This window comes from Netta rufina (assembly GCF_964035555.1).
Source record: "Netta rufina genome assembly, chromosome: 1".
In the NCBI taxonomy this organism is placed as follows: Eukaryota; Metazoa; Chordata; class Aves; order Anseriformes; family Anatidae; genus Netta; species Netta rufina.
The window spans coordinates 110,828,511-110,853,415 of NC_140123.1; the positions used below are offsets into that span (position 1 = coordinate 110,828,511).

The following is a 24,905-nucleotide window of genomic DNA, read 5'->3' on the forward strand; positions in this document are numbered from 1 at the left end:
GTTTTAATGGGACAAACGACGGTGAAAAGCAGGCTATAAATAGCCCAGTAAATGAGCCAGGCCTGCCCCTTCACAACTAGGCCCACGCACACAATTATTCTTTTGAATGTGCTGAACGAACATCCTATTCAGGCGCTGCAGCCAGCCAGGAAACCTAACAACCACTTTTTCTTTTTTTTTTTTAATTTTCGCTGAAGCCTCAGATGTAGTCTGTACAAGTGACAGGGCAAAAGGGACGGTCCACAAAAACCGTGATGGGGCTGTAATGGGCTCTTATTTACATTGCATGGAAAGGGGAGCTAGGAAAGGTCCCTAACACTCTGCTGCCAGGAAATCTGTAGCAGCAGCAGCAGCCAAGGTGAGGGCAGGTGCCCTGCCTGCCATGGGGCAGCTCTCAGCCCTTCACTTCACCGGGGATGGTGGGCACATGGGTGCACATGTTGCCACATGGCAGTTTCCTGGATCAAGGGAATGGTCAGCAAACACATCTGGACCAAGAAATTTCAAGACTTTGAATGCAGAGGAAGCCTGGAGTTGGTTTTACATCAGAGAGATGTACCAGCCTATCTGGAACTCAGCCCACTGGTGAGGGAAAACCTGTGGGGACACCAGAGGTCCCCAGGTGGTTCTTCAACCACCTTGGAAAGATGGCAAGAAGGCAAAGAAAGAAGCGGTGGGGCTGCTTAGCAGTGGGGTGGGGTTTACACCATGAAAAGCATCAGCAGCGGGCCAATCTTTCTGAACTGAAGTCAAGCATTCTCTACGTGGCCTCCTGGCACAATGGGATTTGGGCTGCAGAAGGGTTGGTACAAGAGCTGCAATGCAAGGATGGAATGACACTAAGTGAGATGAAAAGTTGAGGAAAAGGTTGCTCAGCTTGGAACAACCAAAATACAATTATTTCTAGTTCTTAATAAAACGCAAAAAAAAAGAGAGATCTCATTTTTGATTCATCCACAGCATTCTGTTTGAGCAGAAGCAGAATTCTTTTCTTTGTTAGCATTTTCCTTCACTCTTCTACAAATAATTGTCTTTTGTAAATGCAATTTTTAATTTCAAACTTACGAATGTCAGTGAAAAATCTGGCATTTACAAATCAAAACACTTCATTTCAGAAGTGTAAAGTGAAACATTTTATGTTTTTTGAATATTTTATTTCTCTCTTGGCTGAAACAGATGAATTTCATTTAAACTTGCAGATAATTTTGGTCCTTGTGGAATATTTTTTGGTGAAGTTACTCTATGTTGAGAAAAACTCAGCTAATGAATAAGGAAATAGCTGGAGGGAAGCATTCATGAATGGAAAAGTAACAGCTGATAGGAAATTGTTAATACAGTTCTTCAGGTACCAGTTCTAGGAGCCATCTTGTTTAACGTTTGCGTGAATGACCTTGACACAGAAAATAAGAATGCATTAATGCAGCTTAAGGGGAAGAGGTAGGGAAGCATTACCAACAAAGATGAAGACTGGAATATCTATCTTACAGAAAGGGCAAGTTGTCCTTGGGCAGGCCTACAATAAGAAACATGTAACACAACATATATATGCTGAATTTCAGGGTGTGCGGCAATACTTCCAGGGTCACATGTTCAAGGATCAAGAACAGTTTCTGCTGTGAACAGGACTTCATTTCTTGAAAGCAACCAAAAAATAAAGGACACGCTATACTATTCCATCACAGGACAAGTGTAACCACTTGGGCTTTACAGCAACAAAAATTTTGATTGTAATCATGTGCCCCACAAAGGAGGAATTTCCAGTAGTGTTAAGGAATGCCTTCATACAAGGCCTCCAAGTAACTTCATCTGAAGTTACTGACATTATACAACCCTGATCATCTTTGTACAAGAAAAGATGGATTCAGGCTGCAGCTCATGCAAAGCAGGGATTCAAGAGTGAAGAACGGATTCGACAGCCTGCCTTGTACAGAGAGCAGAAGCTTGCTGCATTAGCCTATCATAGAGAAGGCTGTGAGCAGACATAGTCGCTGCCTGGAAATACGCGAGGAGCATGAATGCTAGGGGGAAAAGCAGTTATTATAGTTAAGGGCCCTAAATAAATGAGCATAAACAGGCTATGAGTAATGTAGAGGGAAGCTAGAAGCAGCACATCAAAGAAGGCAATCTGATGTGAGAGAGAAAGGTCAAAACCAGGCTACTTTTAAGTTTTTTTATTATTTTTTTTAAGTTTGCTAAGCTTATGAAAAGCATGAAATAACATGGTGCTTGGGATAGCATGTAAGACAGTAAGCCAGACTTCTTTCCCTGTACTTCTGAAGTCTACGCCACTCTGAGCAGGGCAGAAGCTTTCTTCTGTCACGTTCTTGTCATGAAATATTACTGCCTGATGGAAGTGGCCAGCCACAGCTATGCAATGCAGCTCAGGTGTCAGGTCTCCAGAGCTGTTAGTGAACTGTTCACTAATAAAGGATAAAAGCCTGGTAGAGGAAAAAAACAAACAGCAAGTCCACTGTAAGTGTACTTGTGGTCCTTCTGAACATGTTCTAGGAATATAAAAAGAGATCAGGTTAGTATATATGTTACGTGTTACTCAGCACCAGGAGAAAACATCTGAAATCCATATCCCAGTCACAGGGATGATTTGATCTCGCAGAGTTAGACCATTTGCTTCTGTGATTAGGTTAAAACAACAGCAGAAGAGCTCACTGGGTCCTCCTGAATGCACAAAACTGGGAGTTCAACCAGTTTTACCTGCACTTCCCTAATCCTCGCCCTGCTACAACAGCCATTACCTTTTCTCACTGCCCTTCCAGATACAACTGTGTAACCCTGAGGTGTAAACCTTTACCAAGCTGAAACGCTATGAACTTCACTGTCTGAAAACTAGGGGTTTGTGCTTGCAAGAGTATCTGATTTTGTTAATTCAGGTAACAGGTAATGCAGGTGATGTGTGGTCTGTCACTGCCTTTTATACTTTATTTTTTATACGTATGCAGTGGGGGTACCAGAAAGCTACCTGGCCAACATACAGGAATTGTACAGCCATTCAATAGGACTGTAAATAGTGGGGAAAAAAAGGCATTAGGCAACAGAGAATCAATCTCTGTCTATACTGAAAAGGCCGATCCCTCTCCTACCATGCTGAGCTTCCAGGGAGCTCTGGGTTTCACTGGAGGTGGAGGAGTGTCTGCCTTCTCTCCATTTGCATCTCTAGGACAGCTTTGAAAATAGCTTCACACATTTATATGGAGATGTATTTCTGCACAGAAGTGTGAAAGAATGCCTTCTTGGGCACCGTCAGGGGATGATCATGACTCTAGGGCTAGATGTTCCCACAGCTCTTCCCTTCCAAGGACAGCGTGTTGCAGTCTGTTTCCTCTTTAAGGAGTGCCCCAGTTGGTGGCTCTCATTAGTTTGGCTAGCGAGGGAGTCATCACGGGCAGAGACCCCTCGCAGCCGGCCCAGCCACCTGGAGTTACCTAGGACAATGTCCAGGACACACAGTGCAAGAGGGCCCGTGCCACCGCCGGGTTGCTAGCCAGTGCTCTATTTCTAGCACCTCCTGTGCTGCCATCTGGGGCGATGGCTGTAACAGTACCTGCAGCACAGAGCCCAGGGAGGGGAAGCTACTGGTGCACGAGAGAGGATGACGTACAGGGCCATATGGGCACACGAGGCTGCTGAGGTCTCCACAGGCTGGGGCAGCGTTGCCTTTGTTCTAGCTGAGAGCTTGATACAAAACAACTTCTGAACGGGGCTGGATTTTCTGCTCTCACGCTGACCCTGGCACGGCATTAACCATTTCTCTGAGTCACCTCCCAGCATGGCCACTCCTCCCCCAGTCCCAGCATCAGCTCTCAGTTCTCAACCCAAGACACGTTCCCAGTAAGCAATAGGCTTTTTTCTTTTTCTTCCCCAGATAAAGTACACATAAGAGTAAAATGTACACCACACAAAAGATGCTGCAGAGGGATAAACAGACAAGATGACAGATGACTGCATAATTAAAGGGTGAAATGGCTGAATACCTGGCATAATCTCCACAGCAAAACTGGGCAAGAGATCAGCAAGCAGCCCTGTCCTGCCTAGAAAAGACAGAAGGAGGAGAAGAAGGAGAGAGGTTACTGCAAGAAAAACACACTTCCCAGCCCCTGCCTTTGCCACCAGTCCCCTTCCTCATCAGCCCACTCACAGCCCTGGCAACCACAGATGTCATCGTGCTCAATGCCTGGTGTCTGCTTCAGCACCTCTACCATTTCTCTGCCCTTGCATTTTATCAATTTCTCTCTTCACCAGCAGTGCTTGGGCAGAACAGAGCTTCTCTGAGTTAGGCACAAAATGACAAGAAGAGGGGGGTCCCCTTAGTGTGATTAGAAGGTAGCATCTTTCTGGAGTTATGCCCTACACATGCAAAAAGCTCCTGGAAATATACAACATCCCTCCAACAGAAAGATTTGGTTTACTTTAAAATTATACTGATGCAGTTTGAATGGATGTGCAACATCTTTAACCCAAGGCCCCTGACAGCCACATGCATTCAACACCCACAGGTGGTGCCCTCCCTGTGGGGCTCTGCAGCTCCAGAGACAGCTCCAGGAAAGCACAACTGCAAGTATGTGCCACTTCTTTCCAGATGCACGAGCAGCTTGGTGAGGCTGTATAATATAAAGCCAACTCTGGAGTGAAGCAAACCAACCAGGGAAGGACTCATGTACAACTTCACAGAATCATTTTGCAAAAGGAAAAGGAAAAAAAAAAATTTGACTTTTAATTTAGAACTGAACACAAACAGAATCCAAGCTCAAAGGCAGCTTGGTGCCTATTTGTTTTGGCACTGTGTGTCTGGGATATTTCTAATACACAGCAAACATCCTACACAGTGTTCAGCTATAATTCACACACACTTGTGCATTGGCAGAACAGGACTGTGTGCCGTTGTGTCCCTCTTTTAAATAGCACTGGGATCGTGCTCAGTCTTTTTAAGACATGCTAGAAGGTAGGAGAGCAGTGCTCTAGAGAGGCATACGTTGTGGCTGGACCTTAGCTGATGCAGCTGCGGGTTAGCCAGTGAAAAAGGCAGTAGAAAGCAACCCCACGTGTCCTCCAGGTCCCGCACAGAGCAGTGCTCAGACACAATGATGAATTGGGCCCCAAGTTCCTCGGCCTCAAGCCTGTCCTTGAAGTGTGTTATAATAAAAGAGATTGCCACTCTCTGTTTTTCCTCAGTGCTGCAGCTGAGCTTCTGTAGAGATCAAAAATCCACCAGGATGCCTGCTGAAGCCATAATAAACATCCTCTGAATACAGGCAGTGCTTTGCAGCCAGTTGCAACTCATCAAAGCTGTATAGGGCTCATTGTACCACCACCACGAGGTGCTCCCGAAGCCTTACCAAACGACACGGTTCAGGCAATTGTTCCTCATTTACTACTTCAAAACAGGACTCCTGCCATCCACCTACTGCAATATTTTCATCTGCATATACAAAGAGTCTCACGACACTGGTAGTCCATTTGCTGGAAGGCTCAAGTGTCCAAACTGCTCACAGGGAGCTTGTTAAATGAAAACACTTATGCATACTCTCTGCTCTCTAGATATGAGCATGCATATAACACGCACAGGGTAAGTGTCGGGTGTCACAAGTGGGCTCCAAACGTATGCCTTGTGTCGAGATGTACCACATTTACATTATGTTCCATACGCACATTAAATATATCCTCTATTTTCTCGGCATGCACAAACAATATGCAGTTCTCGTGCAGGACTCCGCACCTGCCTGTGAACAGCATACACATGGGTCACAAGCTCGCAGAGCATTGAGGCATACACCTCCACACAAGCTTCTGTGTAGTCCTTGCCCGACAGCAGATGTCAGTGGCCAAACAGCTGGAAGTAAAGACCTAATGGGGTTTGGGGTGGCAGAGGTCAGGTAGCAACAGCATAGAGCAAAAGCTCCATCTTGCTGGCCCAAGAGGCTGCCTGCTTTGTTTTGAACCTACCCAGAAAGCCTCAATCCCTGCACGTGCTGGGGCCTCATGATCCCCAGGAGGAACTAACTGCATGTTCAAGGCGTAAGCAGCATCCCTCAGAAACAGCAGTGCTGTTTTTCACAGCAGTGCTGTGAGAATTTTGGTTACAAAGACAACTGGGGGCTCTGTCCCCATCCCAAATTAATTCCCCATTAATCCTTCTCCCCACCGCCAGGTCCAGGAGGGTGAGGCCAGGCCTGGCCACAGGGACGAGGTAGGAGGCTCAGGCCAGTGACCGTCACAAAGGCTGACCTTCCTCCTCTGCCAGCAGCAAGGAGCAAAGCCAAAACACCCCAAAGAAGACCACAGATGCCAAGTTGCAGTGCTGTCCCCCATCTGCAAGGGCTCTGTGTCCTCTGTACAAGCCCCCGCCCCTGAGCCCCCACAGGCACTGCGGGATGCAAGAGGGAATACAGGATATAGAGGATGGCCCCATTTACCAGGGTCGTCCAGGAGGCTCTGACTGAGCCAGGAGCGTGTCCTCATCCCAGCACGGATCTGGGACACGTTCCCATCTCTATTCCCACCGCGCTGGAGGCTGCGCTCCCCCCGCAGCAGGCACCCCTTGTGCCCCAGGCCTTGGTCAGCCCTGAGGGGGGAGGCAGCCCGCCAGCCCCCAGGCTGTGGCAAAGGACCACGGCAGGAAAAGTGGAGGAGAAAGGGATGAGGGAAGAGCTGACAGGGTGCAGAGCGGGTCCCGACGGTGCAGAGATACATGGGGCACATGGGGACAGCAGTCAATACACAAGAGGAGGGCGGGTGGCAGCGCGAGGGCACAAACAGCAGCGGCTCAAGGAGAAGCAGGAATCAAGCAGCTACTTAGCAAGAGTCTGCAGAGAAAAGACACAACAATAATTAGGGAAAGTGGTACAGCTGAAAAAGAAGTGAGAGCAGGAATAAAGGAGGTGCAGGTGCAGTCAGGAACACAGCAATAGGGTAAATACAGGAACATGGTAAACACTGGCAACTGCATAAATACCACAAATATTGGGTAAATACGGGAATAACTGTTGAATTGGTGTCCCTGTTGGAAACCACCTGCAGCAGCACGGCCCACGGGAGGCAGCAGCTGCAGAGGGAACAATTTCTTCCTCAGAGGCGGAAAAATGTGCCAAGCCATGCCACGGCCAGAGGCCTTGGCACGGGACGCTGCCCCGAGGGGAGGCTGGAAAGCACCGGGGAGGAAGCGTGGCGCCTGTAAACCCGCCGCTTTTCCAGGGAAGCTGCTGTGAGATTTATTGGGAGAGCAGGGCTCCGCAGCGAGTAGAGCCCTGTAAACTTTATCCTTTCTTCCCATCCTTCTCTTCCCTCTTTCACTCGGAGGGAGAAACAGCAGCAGCCCTTCTCGGAGATCAAAGTTTTAGCAGGCAACAAAGACCTCCGAGGAGGCTGTTGCCATGGCTGCCTTGGTAACGGAGGCCTTTTAATCACGCCAGCCTCCTTTGTGAGCAGCGTGTGGCTGTCGCTGGCAAATAGGGAGGAAAAGAGGGGTAAAAAAAAAAAAAAAAAAAAAATCCTTGGCAACAAGTAGCACTTGTAAATGGCGTGAAATAAAGAACCAGGAGCGGCCTGGCCTGGGACAAGCGGGATTGGACAGCAGTGACAAAGGAGGCAGCGCAGCGGTGCGGGGCACGCAGGAGCAGTGGACACAGGACGCCCAAGGAGGATGGAGGACGTGCGTGCCGGGGCTGGGGGGAGGCCAACGGCCTTCCTGGCCTCCAGGCCTCAGCCAGCTTTCTCAGCAGAGGCTCCCACGCCCATAGCTCCCTTCGCCTGCTGGCGCTACCCGCCGTCGGTTGCGGAGGCACAGCTCAAGGTCGGAGAGCCCTCGCTGGGACGCTGCTCGCAGACACATCCCCAGCGGAGATCTGGCCCTCTGGTCCCCAGCACGTGGCTGATAGCACCACCATCCCCGCCAACTGCTGCGACCAAGTGCTGGCTCTGATGCTGCTGGCAGCCTCTCAGTGAAACACAGCACATCCCAAAATTGTCATCTTGAATGGGAAAATTTTGCCAAGAACTTTCCCATCTCCGAAACCACATCAACTTTTATAATGAAGTCTCTCCTGGCAAGCAGGAGACTCCAAACCTCCCTTTATTTATCCCAGGTATTGAGTCATTTTGCTGAGTAAGAGCCATCTTATTAGCACTCCTTGCCATACACTCACGTCCCAGGAGAGACTTATCCTCTCTGAAAGCCAACGCACGTCTCTATTAGCGCATTAGTTACTGTACAATGTGCTGTGTTTATGTGTGTCTACCTTCATTCCTACCTATAGGTATTGCACTTGATAAATTTTGGGTTTAGACTGCATCAGTATTGGCTAGTAATACAAGTTACCAAAGATCTTGGTTTACCAATCAGGTAAGTATCTGCTGACTTCAGAAGTTAAGAAAAACTCGTGCTAAAACACAATAATGATAGAAGCTGAAGCATCTGAAAGATTACTTATAAAATAATATTTCACTAATATATCATTTATGCAGGCTGCCGAATCGGATGGAGAAAAAGTAGGCAAGAGCTGTCTGTCAAAGCACATGGCTCACCAACCAAAGCATGAAACCAACAACCAGGATTAGTAGATCACTTTCCTGCCTCATCCAGGAACTTGACATATTCTTGGGAATGAAACCGCTGTGTCTTGAAGCATGTCTAAGCAATGCATGATCTCGTCAAGCAAACATTCCCGAGTCTGCACAGACCTATGCATTTCAGGGCAGCCAGCTATGCCTGCCTACACCTACAGCCATTGCCCTCCAGATATTAACAGCCTGGGAAGGGAGCAGCACAGCTGCTTTCACAGGACCCCGCAGCTGATTAGTGAGTTCTGGCTTTTAGAAAGGCTTACTGGGTTATATGCAGTGCTGTGCAATCAAGCTAGACAGCTTCTCAGTGTGAGCTGGGCCACATGAAGCTAGGACAGGGTATCTTCTGGCACCGCCCTGCACTCCTGATTCAAAGGTTACTCCAGGTACCTGCATCCACTGTGGCAGTGCACTCGCAGTTTCCTTCAACAATGAAGGAAATGCTGCGCTGAATGACTTTAATAAAGCCCACGGATGTTCTCATACAAAAAGCATTCATAGGTGCTATGAATAACAACTTGATTAATAGCACTGTTTGTGTTTCTAGAACCAGGTCACTCCACTGCTAGCTACCGAGACAGAAATGTAGACTTTTTTAAATTTAGGATTCAGCCTTTTTGGCTCAATCATACATCAGTTTTAAAAAAAAAAATGTATGAAGTTGCAAATGGATTCACTAGCCCAGATGTAATGCCTGCAAAGAGTTTTAAAATTCTAGTAAAATACAAGTGCAGCAAGCCTCAGATGATTCCTGTCGTGCAATTGCTAAGCCCTGCATTAACCCTGATTCAGCAGAAGTGGAGTTCATACACTTTCCAGCATGCTAGACCCTGTTAGGAGATGCCAAATCAAAATACAAATATTTGATAAAAGTGTAATAATACTTTTATATTGAAATTCTCTCGTTTCTCCACAGTAGGTTCACTCTCTTTCTGTGCTTCTGAGGCACAGAGGTTACCATCCCACTTCCCTTGCCTGCACCGATTTCCTTAATAAGGGTTGAAGACCCTGATAAGCAAAACCTACTGAAGGGTCTTTTCAGACAAGTACGTGAGCACACAGTTAACATCAGGTATGCTTTATAAAACCTGTCAGCTTTGCTGGGCATGACTGGATGTACATAAATGCTTATGTGCTTTTCTGAAATAGGCCTGAAACGAAGACAGCACATGGGATTCTCTGCAGCTACTTGCAGTTGCCCAGTCTGTGTGTGCACCAATGTGACACACTGAAGCAACAAAACACGCAATCCCACCATGACCTAGGCAGACTGGCTACTTAGACTCCATCAGAAAACTGTAAATAGAGCCAGAAATCTGTGATTATTTCCCTAAGAAAAAAAAAACAAACAAAAAAAAGGAACACTAATTTATTCCAAGTTGTGACAAAGCAGGTTTTGACCACATGCTATGTTGTGATTCACCGCGTAAAAGCAGGATTCTCTACTTTCAGCTAAGTTTCTATCCATGTATTGACACTACTAGGCACCTACCATTTTTGCCTCTCAGACCTTCCAAGGTTCTGAGCGAGACTAAACTGTCCTGCGAAGCAACATCTTTCTCTGACCTAAACACACCTGTATATCTTCGCATTAGTATGCAGCAGCCCCAAAACAAGCAATGTAAATTGCATCTGAAAGACCACTGCCAGCACAGAGCAAACAGCAATGTGCTGTGTGAATGGCAGTATCTCTTGCAGACACTGTCTCTCTGATCCTCCAACCCCTCTCACAAGGAACCTGGGTTCCACTCAAAGAGCAGCAAACAGTAAACAAAAATTTCTTACCATGTGTCTCCTAGGACTTGTAAAGTGCTCACATCTACATTTATATTCAGTGTCTCCCTGCAAGTCACTAATATCTGGGAGCACAATGATATGAAATAAAAATGTCCCAGAAGGTGCCAGAATATTGAGAAATGGTAATTTCACCAATGGCTGCCTCCTCCTCCTCCAGCCATCACTGGGAGAGGGTAAAGGAAAAGAGAGAAAAAATACCAGCATAGGCAGAAGGAGAAGTCTAAGGTGGGAAGAGGAAGAAAGGAAGGAAGATGATTAGGTAACCTGGACTCACTCCAAAAGCTGGAATGTTGCCTCTGTACACATTGCTCAGGAAAAGGAATACACACAGGCTGCATCAAACAGCATGAGGCAGAACAAAGTATGCCCACGATAAGTATGTTTTCATGCTGCTGCCAAACTTAGCTAAGCGCTGCACAAAGTGCAAGGTCAGACCCACAGGCTGCAATGAACAGAAAAGCAGATGCGGTCAAGATAATATAGCCTAAGTGATGTTTCCTCCCAACAAGACCACCACAAACCGGGGCCAGGAGCATCACCAAGCCAGCTTCAGAGGAGGGGATTTCTTTGTTTTCCCACATGTAGTCCTCTGTACACATGAAAACCAGATTCTCCCTGTTACCATGGCACTGTATCATCGCTGGTGCCTGAACGCAGTTGTAGATACAGATACAAGAAGACACCAAATCATGGCAAGGAAGGTGAGGAAAGGACAAAATTCAGAGTCACAGTCAGCTCCTCTGAGGCTACCTGACAGCTACAGCTCCAAAGGGCAGAGAGAACCTCACCTGAACTAAACACAGGTCAACCTTGGGCCTGTTATTAACCAGCACATGATACAAAGGCACGCTGTGGATTTAAACGAGGGTATGACACCACGTTTTGGAGGAACTTATTCTCCAGCTGTCTGCCACCTGAAGGAATAAGTAGAGGAAATTGCACTGTCCCTAACCCATGCCATTCCATCTGATTTATTTTGTGATGGCATCTCCAAATAAAAATGTCAAATAAATTCTCACCTGAGCCTTGAGATTAAGGCGACTTGACAGACATGTTCTACCATATGCCTCCATGTATCACTACACACTACAGACCCAAGATTTTTTTAACATCACAGGATGTACAGAATCTGTACGCTCAAAAACCGTACAAAGACACTGACCAGGCAAACACTGGTGTCAGCAGATCTTACAGTAAGTTAGAAAAGCCTCATTATACCTTTCTTCAGCAGTACGGTACTACAGTTGGGTTAAAACAAACTCAACAAATGCCCCTGAAGGCTCAATTCCTTTCTGTCTTCTCTCGTAGCTGGGATCGGTAATTTTTTTAACCTACAGAGAGGCAGACTGTGGAAGCCAGGGCTGAAAGCTAATCCCACAACTAGGCGAGACCACACTGCACGAGGAAGCCTAACAGACATACACAGAGCCAAGAGTGCATACTGCAGGTCCTTGTAGTGGCAGCACCAGCTGAGACCTGACTGAGATTGTGGAACTGTAATTCTAAACGTACAAGTACAATTAGGCAGGCAGAAAAATATCCCAGATTGTCACATTCAAGCAGATAAACACAGTGCTTTTTGACATCCCCACAGGTCAGAAAAGTAGAGCCAAGGGAAGGTTAAAAGACTGCAAAAAGCATATGATTTGATGTCTTCTGGGTGTCTATTTTTGAAAGACTCAATCTCAAGTGTTCACTTTGCTGCAAGTTTATTGTTTTGCGCCTTAAAAACAAGGGTTCTGACTTTCCCCAGCCCTGCACTTTCTGTAGTCATTTACGCCTGTGTAATGTGTGAGCAGCGTGGGTGTAAACATTACTATTCTGGTTTGGCAGCATTTGCCACCCACTTTGCCTAGGTGTGAATGACTGCACAAGGTGCAAGGCAATGGTGAAGGTACTGCGGGGACTGTTTTACATAGATTTTACACCCATAGTAATATGGTGTGCAGATATGCGGAGAGGGAGGGAGAGAGCGGAAGGAAAGATGCATCAGCTATTGACCCAAGACTCAATCTGGCAAGAGGTCTTACCAAGTACAAGCAGCTCCACTGATTCTTCATTCTTGCCCTCCACATCATCTGGTGTGATGATAAGGCAGTAATAGAGCCCACTGTCTCCCCACATCAGCTTCCCAATCTGAAGGTCTGCATCTGAAAGGAAAAAACAAAAAGTCAGGTGTTCCCTCCAACACCAGTCGGTGGAGGGGGTCTGTCCCCGCTTCCCAAATCCAATTAATTTCCTTATGAAGATGAGTGGTTAACCTCATTCAGAATATCAAGAAATTCACAAAAAAATACACAGATGTGGGACTCCGTGGCAGTAAATGGGAAGACAAGTAATGCCACAGAGGAAGCTCACTCTGCAAGCACTGAAAGCAGAAGGGATAACTAACGTTACTCTGCCTTCCCATCACCACATTCGTGCCATTCAAGAAGGGATTAAACAATCCTTCCTCTGCAGCACTTCAGTTATCTGCCAAAGAGATCATATGGAGACAAAGGAAAGCACTCACTCTCGCCAAGGCTGATCACATGCTCGCCTCACCAAGGGGCCCTGGACTGCCCCCACTTCTGGCTAGGTGGTCTCCTGAGCAGAGCAGAAGCCTTACACATGTGACAGGGCAAGGTTTCTCACACAGACTCAGTCCAGGGCAAACATTTAAGGACCTGCCACCCTCCATCTCCACCCACGTTGGCTTCACCCCATAGAAATCTCTCCCACACTACCCAAGGCTGTGTAGAGATTAGGTTCACAATGAGGTGAGCTGGTGAAGTCTAGAGCTAAATGAATATGAGGTGTAGGGTAATTTTCTTATTTTGAAAAAATCAGTGGAGTTTGTAAGAAGAAAAATCTAGCTCATAGAGACTGAAATTATACCTCTCTTGCTGGCGACCCTGTGTGAAGGAAAATCTATATACAGAGCAATATGCAGAAGCCAGGAATAAAAAGCTTAGTTTTCATCAAAGGGAAAATAACACTGTAGCAGGATTAGAAACCTACATAGAGCAGCATGAAGTGCAGCACCAAAGGAAATGACCTTTGGGTCCAGGGTTGGTTGGCTGAATCCTAAACATCTGTCATAGGAAAGTCTGCTGGAGGGGAGGGAACTCTTATAAGGAAGTTAACTCAACAATTATTGCCAGCCTCCAGTACCCCAAATTGCCAAGGATCAATTCCAGCTCCCATCACACATCCCGTGGGTAGGAGAGTTACCGTGGACAATGCTGACGTCTCGTTCCTTATAGAAGTCCCCTATAGTAACGGCAGATCCTTGCTTGGAGGCCACGACGCGGACTGTCCTCCTGCTGTCCACACAGTCCAGGTAGGGATCCCAGTCCAGGTTCCTCTTGCTCATTGTCTGTACACCAGAAGTCGCCATGCCCAAAGCTTCTCCCATCCGGTCCTGGCAGTACGATTTATACCTCCATTGCACCACCGCTGGTTGGGTGGAAGAAGTAGAGAAATGGCAGCGAAGCAGAGCAGGCTGAAACAACATGGCCACCTTCTTCTTCTCAGGCACAGTGACTTGCAACCCTTCCACCTCAGCTAAAAGATAAAAACATGAGCATCATAAAAAACATTGCTCGAAGAGCAGATTATGGCACTTTATCATAGCATCACTCTCCCCACGTGCATAAAATGACAGCACCAGATCTCCTCTCTGAAGGTCAGGCAGCACGCAGCGCCGGCCCTGCACACCGCCCTGGTGCCCAGGCACTGCTGCTTGCTCTGCCAAACTAGAGATGCAAGAAAGAGTAGATCCAAAGCGCATAGCTCCTGCTGTGGCTGGCATGTAGCGCTAAGAAAAATTGTTCCACGTGGGAGGTATGGAGAAAAATGGCCCAAACACTCAAGCTTTTCACATTCCCACGGAGGATACGGACCTCAACACGTAATGTTTATCTACCAGCTGACGGGAAAGCTGCAGCCTGGAGCTGATGTATTAAGGCTTCTGAGAAGATACATGGGAATGAAATAAATACAGGACTGCTGCCACATCCTTGTGTAGCTTCGGGAGAAGCCAAGAGATGGTGAGCAATGCCAGCAGCGAGCACTCAGGGGAGTGAGGTACTCCATCTACCCGCAGCACAATGTCCGAAGCCTCCCACACATGCCCCTCATTGCTTCCGGCACTGCAGGCAGCACTTACACAAAGCTGCAAACACACACAGACACTTTCCCAAGCCTGGATGTGCCAGCCTGTGGAAGTACAGAAACAGCCCAGGAGCAAAGTGGGGCATCTGAGAGGGAAGAAGTTTGTAAAGGGGGTCTGCTCGCTGCTGCTGAGGAACATCGGGGCCCAACAGCAACAGTTCATATGGGAAAAGGGAATCAGTTTCAGTATGACAGCAGCTCCCTACACACAGCTATGCTATACCCCAAGGCCCAGAGCAGTGCACACTGAAAAAGAGGACAAGACACAAGGAAACGTTAAAGAGGAAAGCAAAAGAGGGCATTTACTTTGCATCACAAGAGACTGCTGGGCTTAGGTGAGGCTTAGGGAGGAATGCAAGACTGAGGACAAAGCAAGGCTTTGGGGGAAAGCAGTAGGAGAGAAGGGCAAATACCAGTAAAGAATAAAACATAGTAAAGCATTGGGATAAGCATAGGAAGCAAAAGGATAAGTAGACATGATAATCAAGGAACCAGCTGGAAAAAGCTGAAGGTGTCTTAGCCTAGGTCAAAATTATTTCAAAGAGCTGGAGCTAGGTTGCAGGAGATGAAGAAAACATGCAGAGAGGAAACAGTCAGCAAAAAATAAACCACCCATTCCAGAAGCTGGAGATGAGGAGATGGAAGCTAGCAAAAGAACTGAAATGGCAGGGGAAGTCTTTAGGATCGGGGGAAAAGGCAGAGAGACAAAGCAGTGGAGCTTAATGCAGAGAGAACAGTAAGTACACCAACAGTATGACAACGGCGGGTCAAGATGGAGACAGCCGCAGACCTGAAAAGCAAAAGCAGGGAAAGGTCTCATGAGAAGGAGTCAGAACCACAGCAAAGTGAGAAGCTTAGACCAACACTGAATATTCATCTCAGCAAGTTATCAATGTCCACAGTATAAATCACAACAAAGCCTGCAAACACCAGTCAGGCGATAAATACACAGTATGGGCACCAGCTAGGAAGAAAGCTTATTTGAGAGAGATAAACTAGTCACTGATAGCAACAAAGAGTTACTAATCGAGGCACAATCTGACCCTGGGGACTACTAAGCGAAGGCTCGCAGTGCACTGGGGTGCTACGGCATCCACAAAAGGAATGCTATATTATGCATATAATGGATGCATGGCCTTATGCATACAGCACTATATGGAAATTGCACAGGGGACATCGTGAGTTTTGATAAAAGTGCCTGGACCCAAATCCAAATGCTGATGTTCTCCAGAACCACAGGAGAGGCAGCCCCCGAGGTGCAGGCAGAGACAACTCGAGCAGCACCAGCTGGGATGTTTCTGCCAGGCCTCCTGCTCCCAGGGCCAAAGGGGCAGGAGCGGGGGGGGCTGCACAGCACTCAGCGAAAGTCACCACTTGGTTCTCCTGGTGACATCTTATCCCCTCCTCCCCAGAGGGCCGTGCCTCTGGGGCTGCACATGAGCCTGAGAGGCATGACAAACACCTTGAAAAACGAACGGGTCCCGCTCAGACCTACATCTGGCAGCTCTGCCTGACCCCACGCAGTCTGCAGCCAAAGTCGACGCATGACGTGAGCTGACAAAGTGACTCACCACGTTACTTCAGCTTCGGGGACAAAACAGTGACACGGGGAATATTTAAAGCTTCCCCCTGCGAGCGAAGTACGCCGCTCGGTAAACACAGTGCTTTCGGCTGTCTGTGCGCTGTAGCCCTCCTTCCCTGTTAATGAGATTAATGAGCTTGGCAAGCCGGGCTCCGCTTTAATAAATGATTAGCTGAGCTTTAGCAAATTCTCAGCTGACGAACTTTCCCCACCCCACTCCCATGTGGATGTCTATATTGACAAAAGAAACTTGTAAGCCGCTTTTGGGAAAACACAGGACTTCTTTCCAAAAGCATTTGGGAGATGCACAGTAAATTATCTGGCACCTTTTATATCCCATCCCAAGGTCTTTATTAACTTTTAAAGTATTCTTTTCGGACCTTTCCCAGAAATAGCATTTGAGAACAACCCAGTGCCTCAGACAGAGACTGTAGCAGTGGAAAGTCTCAATCTATTTAAGTCAAATTGTATATAATCATATATGGCTGCCCTGAGAAATTATACACCTGTTATTTCCACTGCTAAAAAAAATATATAAGAGAATCTATTCATGTAAGGTGTCACTGTTGTAACCACAGCCATCCAAAAGGCCAGGAAGACGCTAGGCTGCCTGAAAACAAGATGGGAGCTTTACACCTACCAGTTATGTCTACACACATGAATTACAGAGGTCTCCTTAGGACTTCCTCTAGTTCCAGAAGAAACTGCTGAACTCAAAAATCTTTGAGAGACTAGATGAGAGACCGGAAGCCTCAGGACAGAAATCTGCGTTGTTTATATCACAGAGCCAAAAAATAGGAAAAGATAAGAAAAAGGATGACAAGCTTAGTGACAGCAGACTGTGGTTGCTCTTCGTCTAGTTTAATACAAGCAGGACCATATTAATCAAGAACATCTTAAAAACACAAATACCCTCACTCTCAGAAAGTAAAAGGAATCTATATTTTTGTACGTCAGTGCATATGCACATGTAAAGAGCTTAAAAATATCACCCTTCAGAAACACACGTATGCTTCTTGTTTATTTCTCACGTGCAATGTGTATTTGCCTTTTTGTTTTCCTCTGATTCTTTCCCTAAACAATTCTCAGATTATGCATGCAAACGATGCAATCAACATTACACACAAACTATCCCTAATACATTTTAGCTGTGATTAAAGAAAATTCCGGGGAGTGATTATAGAGGGCTGTATTCATACAGGCACATTGGAGCCTTGTGAGACTGATCTTCCCGAGTACCTTCCATGAATAAAAAAAAACAGAAAGGGCAACTGAGAGGTACTAATTTAGGTTCTTGATTTTCAGTTGGAAAATCAAGGAGAAGCCTGTGCCTCCCTGCACCTAGATGAATCCCAGGAAGATTTAGCTTCTCTACATAGCCTTAAACTAGCCTTTAGGAATAGAATAAAGTTGATCAGAAGCACTAATCCCTGTAAATAACAACAAAGCCAAACACCATCGTTCAATGTAATAGGTCTTAAACTGCATCCTTCTACTGAATAAGGTAAGAGTCCAAGAGAAGGCAGTACACGTTGTTCTTCAGGTCAGCATGGGTCTCCTTATCTGTGCATGCATTGCCATATCTCTTCCTTTGCTATTATTTGGCCCACATCACCATTTGCCTGAAGCAGCATGGCTGATGCTATGAAACTACAGAAATTACACCCCTGAATTTTATGCATCTTTACGGGTATGAGTGCCAGATACGCATATGGGAGAACAGAAAGTCCTTACACCCTGAACCCCTAGCCTACACTTAAGGGCTTAAGGGCTTTGGCAGAAAAACTTATGTTCATAGGTAAAAGCCAAGGGGCTCCTCCTGGTCTCTACCACTTCTGCAAACAAAATAAACTAATGTGTAAAAGGATGCTGTATCTGTTTCTATTGTGCCTTGGCTACTGCCCATCAACTGTATTCTTTCCCCTCCCTCCCTTGAATACAGGTACTCGGTCCACATTTTCAAATGTGGATCTAGCCTAATTTCGGACATTGAAGGGCTGGGCTTTGAGACTGGAAATCAGAGATGATACGCAGAGATGCAATCAAGTGAACGGAGAGCAAGTAGGATCACTGAGATAGCATTGTACAGATTCTTGCCTACTCAGGCTGGGTTACATCCACTCCATGCAATTAACCAGCAAGAGCCATCACCAGCAGACTGAGTAGTTTATGGGAAATTAATTACGTCTTGGTCTAGTTGCTACCAGACTTGTGTTCTTAGCTCCATAACCACTAATCGTCAACTTTTTTTAGCCAGCAGGAAACCAATGCCTAAATAGGTCAGCTGAGGTGGACAGACGGCACTGCTTTATACAGCTCCAAAGCAAAACAGAGACTTTCGGCTCCTAAACTGCTTAACCTGGGCAGGTGCAAAACCAAAGCAGTCGCAGGAAAACACAGCCTTGCACACCCAGCACAGAACCTCAATACAAAAACTCTCCATTAAGGTACAGATCGGACTCTGCAAACCGACTGCAGTAGACTTGGACTTTCTTGCTCTTCCAGAACGACCACTCAGCAACCGGTCACCACCAGAAGCCTGAGAACTAAATCAAGAGATGGAAAGAGTCTATCCAAGCCTTGTAACAGTGAGCCATGACACCTGTTCTTGAGATGGCATTTGGATTTCCATCACTACCAGTCCTCCGCCAGGGTGATCTCCCAGGAACAAAAAGTAATGAAAATGTGAGGTTTCTTCCCAGCTACACTAAGCTTATGCTGGGTGCAGCCAATTGAGGGAAGTCAGATGAATAGTTTAAATCAAGATAGATCAAACAATCCATCCATTTTCCTGCCTTCCCAGGGAATCTGCTCAGTCAGCCAGGGAACAGCAAAGCACAACCATACTCCACTGTGCCCCTTCTGCCTGCCCTTCCAAACTGTAGAGGGGAAAGCAGGATAGTAAATCTACCCACCTTTGTATTACACCATGGCTTTGCAGTGGCTCTTCTGCACAGAGAAAGCAAACAGGCACTGAGTGCTAAATTACCGGAGGAAAATGACTTCACAGGGAGAGGTCACATTTTAATGTGCACGGTCTCCTAACCATAACCTTTCCAGGCTTAGGCTGAGTCTTGAAAGGAAAAGACAGTGTGCTCTGCCTGTTCTGCGGGTAAAACCAGAGTTCAGTCTCCAGTGCAACACTTCCCTCTAGTTTTAAATGCGTTAGGAATTACTGCATTAATAAGAATGATGGTAAACGCGAGGGGAAAATTCACCCCAGAGTCAAGCAGCACCTGGTAGTTTATGAGAACCAGCTTTACAGAGGGGCCTAGAGATACTTGACAAACTGTACCTTCTTTTTCCAACCCGAGTCAAATAGTCCTGCACTTATCCCAACCCACACCACTTCACATGAAGGTATAATGGATGACCTGCTCTTCATCCTTTTGCTGTTGTTATTAAAACACAAGCTTTAGGCATGTGGGAGAGTAGGGCAGAAGAGAAGCTGAAACAAGCCCATCATACTTCACACGGGATTTTTTTGAATTTGCAGTAAGAAGTCAATGCAAAACCAAACAAAAGATAAACGCAAGAGCCAAAAATTAAAGACAAACAAAGGACAGAGAGGCATTATTGCTGGGAGGAAAGGAACTGCAAGTGCTGATTAGAAATTTCTCAGCCCACCTAGAGGAGGGAGGAGGGGAGAGCAGGGGGCGAGAGCCTCCCTCTCTTTCTTGCTCCCTTTTGTCTCCCTGCTTCCTCCCTGTCTTGCAGGCTCAGTCTCCTACCCTGGCCCCTCCACCTCCCAGCCCCCACTCCTCTTTCCCAGAGCAGAGTGCTGCTCCGGCTGGATTAGGGCTCCTTACCTCGATACAGACCTTTCATTCCTTTGCACAGCCACTGGGGAGAAGAAAATCTTGAATCCATGTTTGCCTGCCTCTCTCCCTTTTCCACGCACACACTCACTCGCTCACACACACACACCTTTGCTTATTTGCTTTCTTTCGGCCACAAAAAAAGGCCGGTGGCGCCTGCTCTATCCCTTGGTGGCAGCGGCTGGAGGGGAGCAAGCTGACACCAGCTGCCTCCATCTCTCAGCGCACAGCTAACCTGTTGCCTGCCAGAAGCCTCTGCCTGCCTGCGGTCGACACCAGCAGCAGCAGCAGCAGCAGGCAGTCCTGTCGCCAAAGCCCAGGACTAGAGGAGACTGGAAGGTCTTCCTACCGCAGCGGTACCTCGCTCTGCACAGACCCTGCACGCTCCACAGGGCGGACGCTGCCAGCAATCACCAGCTGCCTCTAATGGAGGGAGAAAGGTGTCAACAGCCCAGCCTTTTAGCTTGATGGAAAAGTCCTGATTTGGCCAGACACGTCCAGATATCGAAGCTCTTTAAAAAGAAGGAGGAATGTAATGTGTTTATCTACACCTTGCGCCCCGTTACCAGTCCCTGGATGCTATTTATCAGTACGCTACTACAGCGAGTAGGGAAGGAGCTGTAGTTGTGGGTGCGCTGGCACTCCGGACCAACTCACAGGAGTGGGATACATTCGGAAGCAGCCAAATGGCAGGGAGGGAGGCGGGGAGGGAGGGAAGATGAGCCCCAGATGAGGCCGTGAAACCCTGGAAGGGAGCAGTAGGCAGGCACCAGCGCTGAAGATGACTCAGAGTGAAAAAGCAAGGAAAGGGGTGGGTGGGTGGTGGGAGAGAGGTGTTATGACTAAAAGCCGAATTTACTGCTTGTGAATCCTAAATCTGAAGAGGAAGAGGGAAGAGCCTGAGGTCTCTCTTTTTTTTTTTTTTTTTTTTTTTTTCTGGGATACATCGGTGGCGGTGTGAAATCCAACTGCTTCTGCTGCTTCCCCGAGCCTGTAGCCAGCCTCCCCGGCTCAGCCAGCCTGCTGCAGCCTTTTCCACAGCCTCCTGCGCCTGGCTGCTGCTCCGGCCGGGAGGCACAACCATCCCCTGCTGCCCTCCCCTCCCCTCCCCTCGCTGCCCTCAGCTCAGCCCCTGCCCTTCCCCACCCCGGAGCCCTGCTGTGCTCCCCCCTGCCCAGGGGGCCCGGGGAGCCGTGCCGGGGGGACGGCCCGGTCCGGGGCTCACAAAGGGCCGGGCACCGCCGCCCCACAGGCCGGGTCCTGACCCCAGCCCCGACCCCAAGCCCACCGAGCCGGGGCAGGGCAGGGCAGCCCCCTCCCCGCGCTCCTGTGCTGCGCTGCGCGGCCGGGACAGCGGCGGACAAGTTCCCCCGATCGCTCCCGACCGGGTGGCGGAGGAGATTTCCCCCCCCCCCCCCCAAAGTCTCCCCAAAAAACCCTCCGGGAGCCCTCGGGGCCGCCCCCCGCCTACCTGCGAGCCACAGCAGGACGATCCAGCCCAGGACGTGCCCCTCCATCTTCTGGCGGGCCGGCGGCCACCATGCCGCGGGGGAGCCGCTGCCCGGGCTGGCTGCGTGTGGCTGGGCTGGGATCGGCTGGGATCGGATCGGCTCAGCAGGGCTCGGAGCCGCTCTGCACGGCTCGGATCGGCTCCCCTCGGCTCCTCCCCCGCCGCCGGGGCCGCCCCCGCCGCTGGCCGGGAGGCGGGCGGGGGGCCGCGGCCGTAATTGCCGTCATTTTCGGTGGAGCGGAGCTGAGGGGGAGGCGTCCCGGGTTGGGGTTTATGGCTTTCAGGCCAAACACGGGGTTGGAAGGGGAGGGAGGTTGTCCCGAGGGAGCCGCCGAGTAGATGTGGTGCTGTGGGAGATGGTTTTGTAAGGGGACGGGTGGTGCTCCGAAATGAACGCAGCGCGGCCCCACATGCGGACACGGCGCGCTTCAAACTTGTGAACTCCGGGCGAGAGAGAAAGAAGGCGGTGGGAGTCGGGGGGACTGCTCAGGGGCTCCGAGCCGACTGAACAGCGACTTGTTTTCACAGAATCGTTAAGGTTGGAAAAGACCTCCGAGATCATCTGGTCCAACCATCACCCTACCACCAATGCCACCCACTAAACTTTTGGTGGGTCAGCACCAAAGAGCAGCACCTTCCAACACGGCCCTCGCCAGCACAGATCCCCTCTGTGTGCTGCTCATCCTCGAGGCGTTTTCTTCCAGGGGCTTGGCTTGCATTTGTAACCGAAGCGCGGATTCTGCAGATGTCAGTGACCCACATGGGAGAAGGGAGTGGTCTTCAACCTCTTCTCATCCGAAATCTGCCAAAGAACATAAACAATCCTGATTTTCTAACACCACGTTGGGCCCCAGGGGGAGCAGAACGAGGTGTGTCCCTCTGCTAAAGGCACCCTGCAAGTGATGCCTGCAGTAAAACTTTATAAGCTATTTGCATTCTAGCAGGTATTTTCCAATTGCCTGTAGATTCCTTTTAATTTTGCCTTTCAGACTGAACTTCTCTACAGGCAAAAGAAGCTTTTTTCAAACCAGTGAGCAAAAATAGATCAATAATTTCCAAGTGAAAAAGCAAAACAGCATGTTTGCTGTGATAAAAGATGTGTTGAAACATTTTGGTTGTTTTTGAACAGTTGTAGTTCCTCTGCTAATGTAGTTATAGTGGATTTGGGCAAGGAGACAATCCCAAGGCAGCCGGTCTGTTTTTAAGTGTTTTATTCCAAGCTATTCAATGTTATTTAAAAATACACTTCAAATAGAAGTTTGTTTTTATTCAGCATTACTTAAAAAGAAATACACACCCATCCCCAAATAGTCTCCTGACCTTTTGGGGCTCAGAAGGTTCCTCTGACCCAATATATTAGTTTAATTGTTTTGCAGTACCAGCTAAAAGCCACAATTAAGAACTAAGACCTCACTATGTAAATAGCATAGGTACCCAGCAGCACAGTGCTGTTCTCCTTCAGCTCACAGAGATCTGACACCTGACTGCCCTTGTGCATACTCACAGCTGAAAGGCAAAGTAGAAACTCTTATTAGAGCTGCAACTTCAGCCTCAAGAAATACATGGAGTTCCAGAAAACTCATGGTGACATGATACTTCAGAACATCTGAGTGCTTACCTCACCATGATTAAACATCTGTAGCATATAATCCATGAAGGTTTGTATGCACTGAACTAATGCTCCTAAAAGGTGAACACAAAGCTATTTTTTCTCTCCCTCCCTCAATCATTTTTCTTAATAACCCTCAAAAATTCAAGTGAAATCCCTGTGCCTTGCCTTTCTGTAACTTAATTGGGCAGGAGGCTGAACCAGTTTCCTGAGACAACGTTGATGTGATATTATCTCATATGTTAAAGGTTGGGAGTAGGACAATCCCTTATGTATCACTATTGTTAGCTACTCCCTGCTTTTTTTTTTTTTTTTAATCTACTCCAGCTTTTGCAAATAAATTTGGCATACAACGGTTTTGCTAAACTTTTGACTCACAACAAAGGAAGGAAAGATTTTCAATACATGGAAGCACCATTGTTTTGCATGTAACGTTAGATTTATAGCTGCTTTGAAATTTTCATATACTCAAACTCAGTGTACGGTTCTTTTTCACGTAAAGTGAGCTGTCATTTGTATATATACATGTATGATGGATTAATAGATGTCTGAGCCTGGAATAGATGTTCCAGATCTCTGTAGACCTTTGATCTGAATATTGCAACATCTGCGCTGGCTTAATAGGTAACATAGGGATGTTCGCTTTCATTTTAGCCAAGTCTTGTAGACAGGAAGGTGCACTACCACAGTTAGCCCCATTTCACCTTCGGACAGTGGGTGAATTCCTAACCAATTACCCAGATCACTTCAACCTGCAGTCCAGCAGGGATTCTTTGTCCCCTGAAAAACAGTTCTCTGGGGCTATCCTGCACAATTTAGCCCCAGACTGAACTGGAAGAATACCACTCTACAACACTGTTTGATGTAAGTGATACCTCAACACCACCTGGGAGCAGTTCTCTAAGCAATGGGATCATGCAAAATTCAGTTGAGCAATACAGAAACAAACAAACTCACTTCTTGTTACTCACGCTGTAGTAACTGATGGCTTTCTTCTCTTCTTGCAAACTACTTAATTCCTCCCTTCCTTCTTTGATCTTCCAGTACCAGTCTTTTGTGGTCATTTCCTCTGTTGATAAGCAGAATCAGCTTTTTAGTATGTTTCCAGAATCTGGAATGATATACACTAGCACCTCACTCAGAATGATCCATCTTGGCAACATCCCCAAAAACCTGACATGTCGCATGAAAATATTTCTCTTCATGAGTACTTTTGTATATCCATTCAGCTCCCTGAATTTCCTTGGTAGAAATTACCATACAAACTGTTTTCAACAGCTTTCTGGGATGTCATACTAGATTCAGCCATTAGGCACTATTCTCTTGATTTAGTACTGAGACCAGCACATTACAGAAGCTATTAAGTGACACATCATCAAACCACAGTGTTTAGTGAGTCTCTTCAGAATAGCTACTAACTAAAACTTTTCCTCATTTGCTTTGTTACCCTGGAATCTCTTATTAATCTTCAATAGCTTCACAGCAAGACATTGCAGAAATATATGCATTCTCTCTGTATATGCTATTTTTTCTCAGCTGCCTGGCTACATTTGATCGCACAGTGATATGGAGCTTTTACTTCCCATTAACATCAGGAGTGGGTGATATGGATATATAAACTGCTTTTATTCTTAACCATGTCGTTTGTAACAACTAACATTTGAAATGCTTAATGGAGAAACTTGATTTTCTCATTCCAGTGAGAACATAGGATGTGCGTATCTGTAATATCAATTCAGCATTATACAAAAAAAAAAGAGAACAGCATCTTTCTACAATATTCACTCCTCCATATAAATTTCCCATGCTGTTCCTGATTCTTTCTTAGACACCAAAAATCACAGTTTCTATTTGCTATGC

General features: G+C 47.2%; 1 protein-coding gene across 4 annotated transcripts in view; it reads right to left on the reverse strand.

Moving 5' to 3' along the window:
• ILDR2 (immunoglobulin like domain containing receptor 2) overlaps window positions 1–21,533 on the reverse strand; it is a 35,391-nt gene extending 13,858 nt beyond the window's left edge. For 2 of the 4 annotated variants that reach the window (XM_084301635.1, XM_084301634.1), the window contains exons 1-4: window positions 21,398–21,533; window positions 13,585–13,917; window positions 12,402–12,521; window positions 3,990–4,046 (exon numbers count right to left, since the gene is read on the reverse strand). In XM_084301635.1, the coding sequence (XP_084157761.1) occupies window positions 3,990–4,046; window positions 12,402–12,521; window positions 13,585–13,917; window positions 21,398–21,443 (556 nt within the window). In that variant the 5' untranslated portion in view covers window positions 21,444–21,533. The remainder of the gene's footprint in view (window positions 1–3,989; window positions 4,047–12,401; window positions 12,522–13,584; window positions 13,918–21,397) is intronic. The other 2 variants (XM_084301637.1, XM_084301636.1) reach the window with 1 other exon arrangement.
• Between the last annotated feature and the right edge of the window lie 3,372 nt (window positions 21,534–24,905).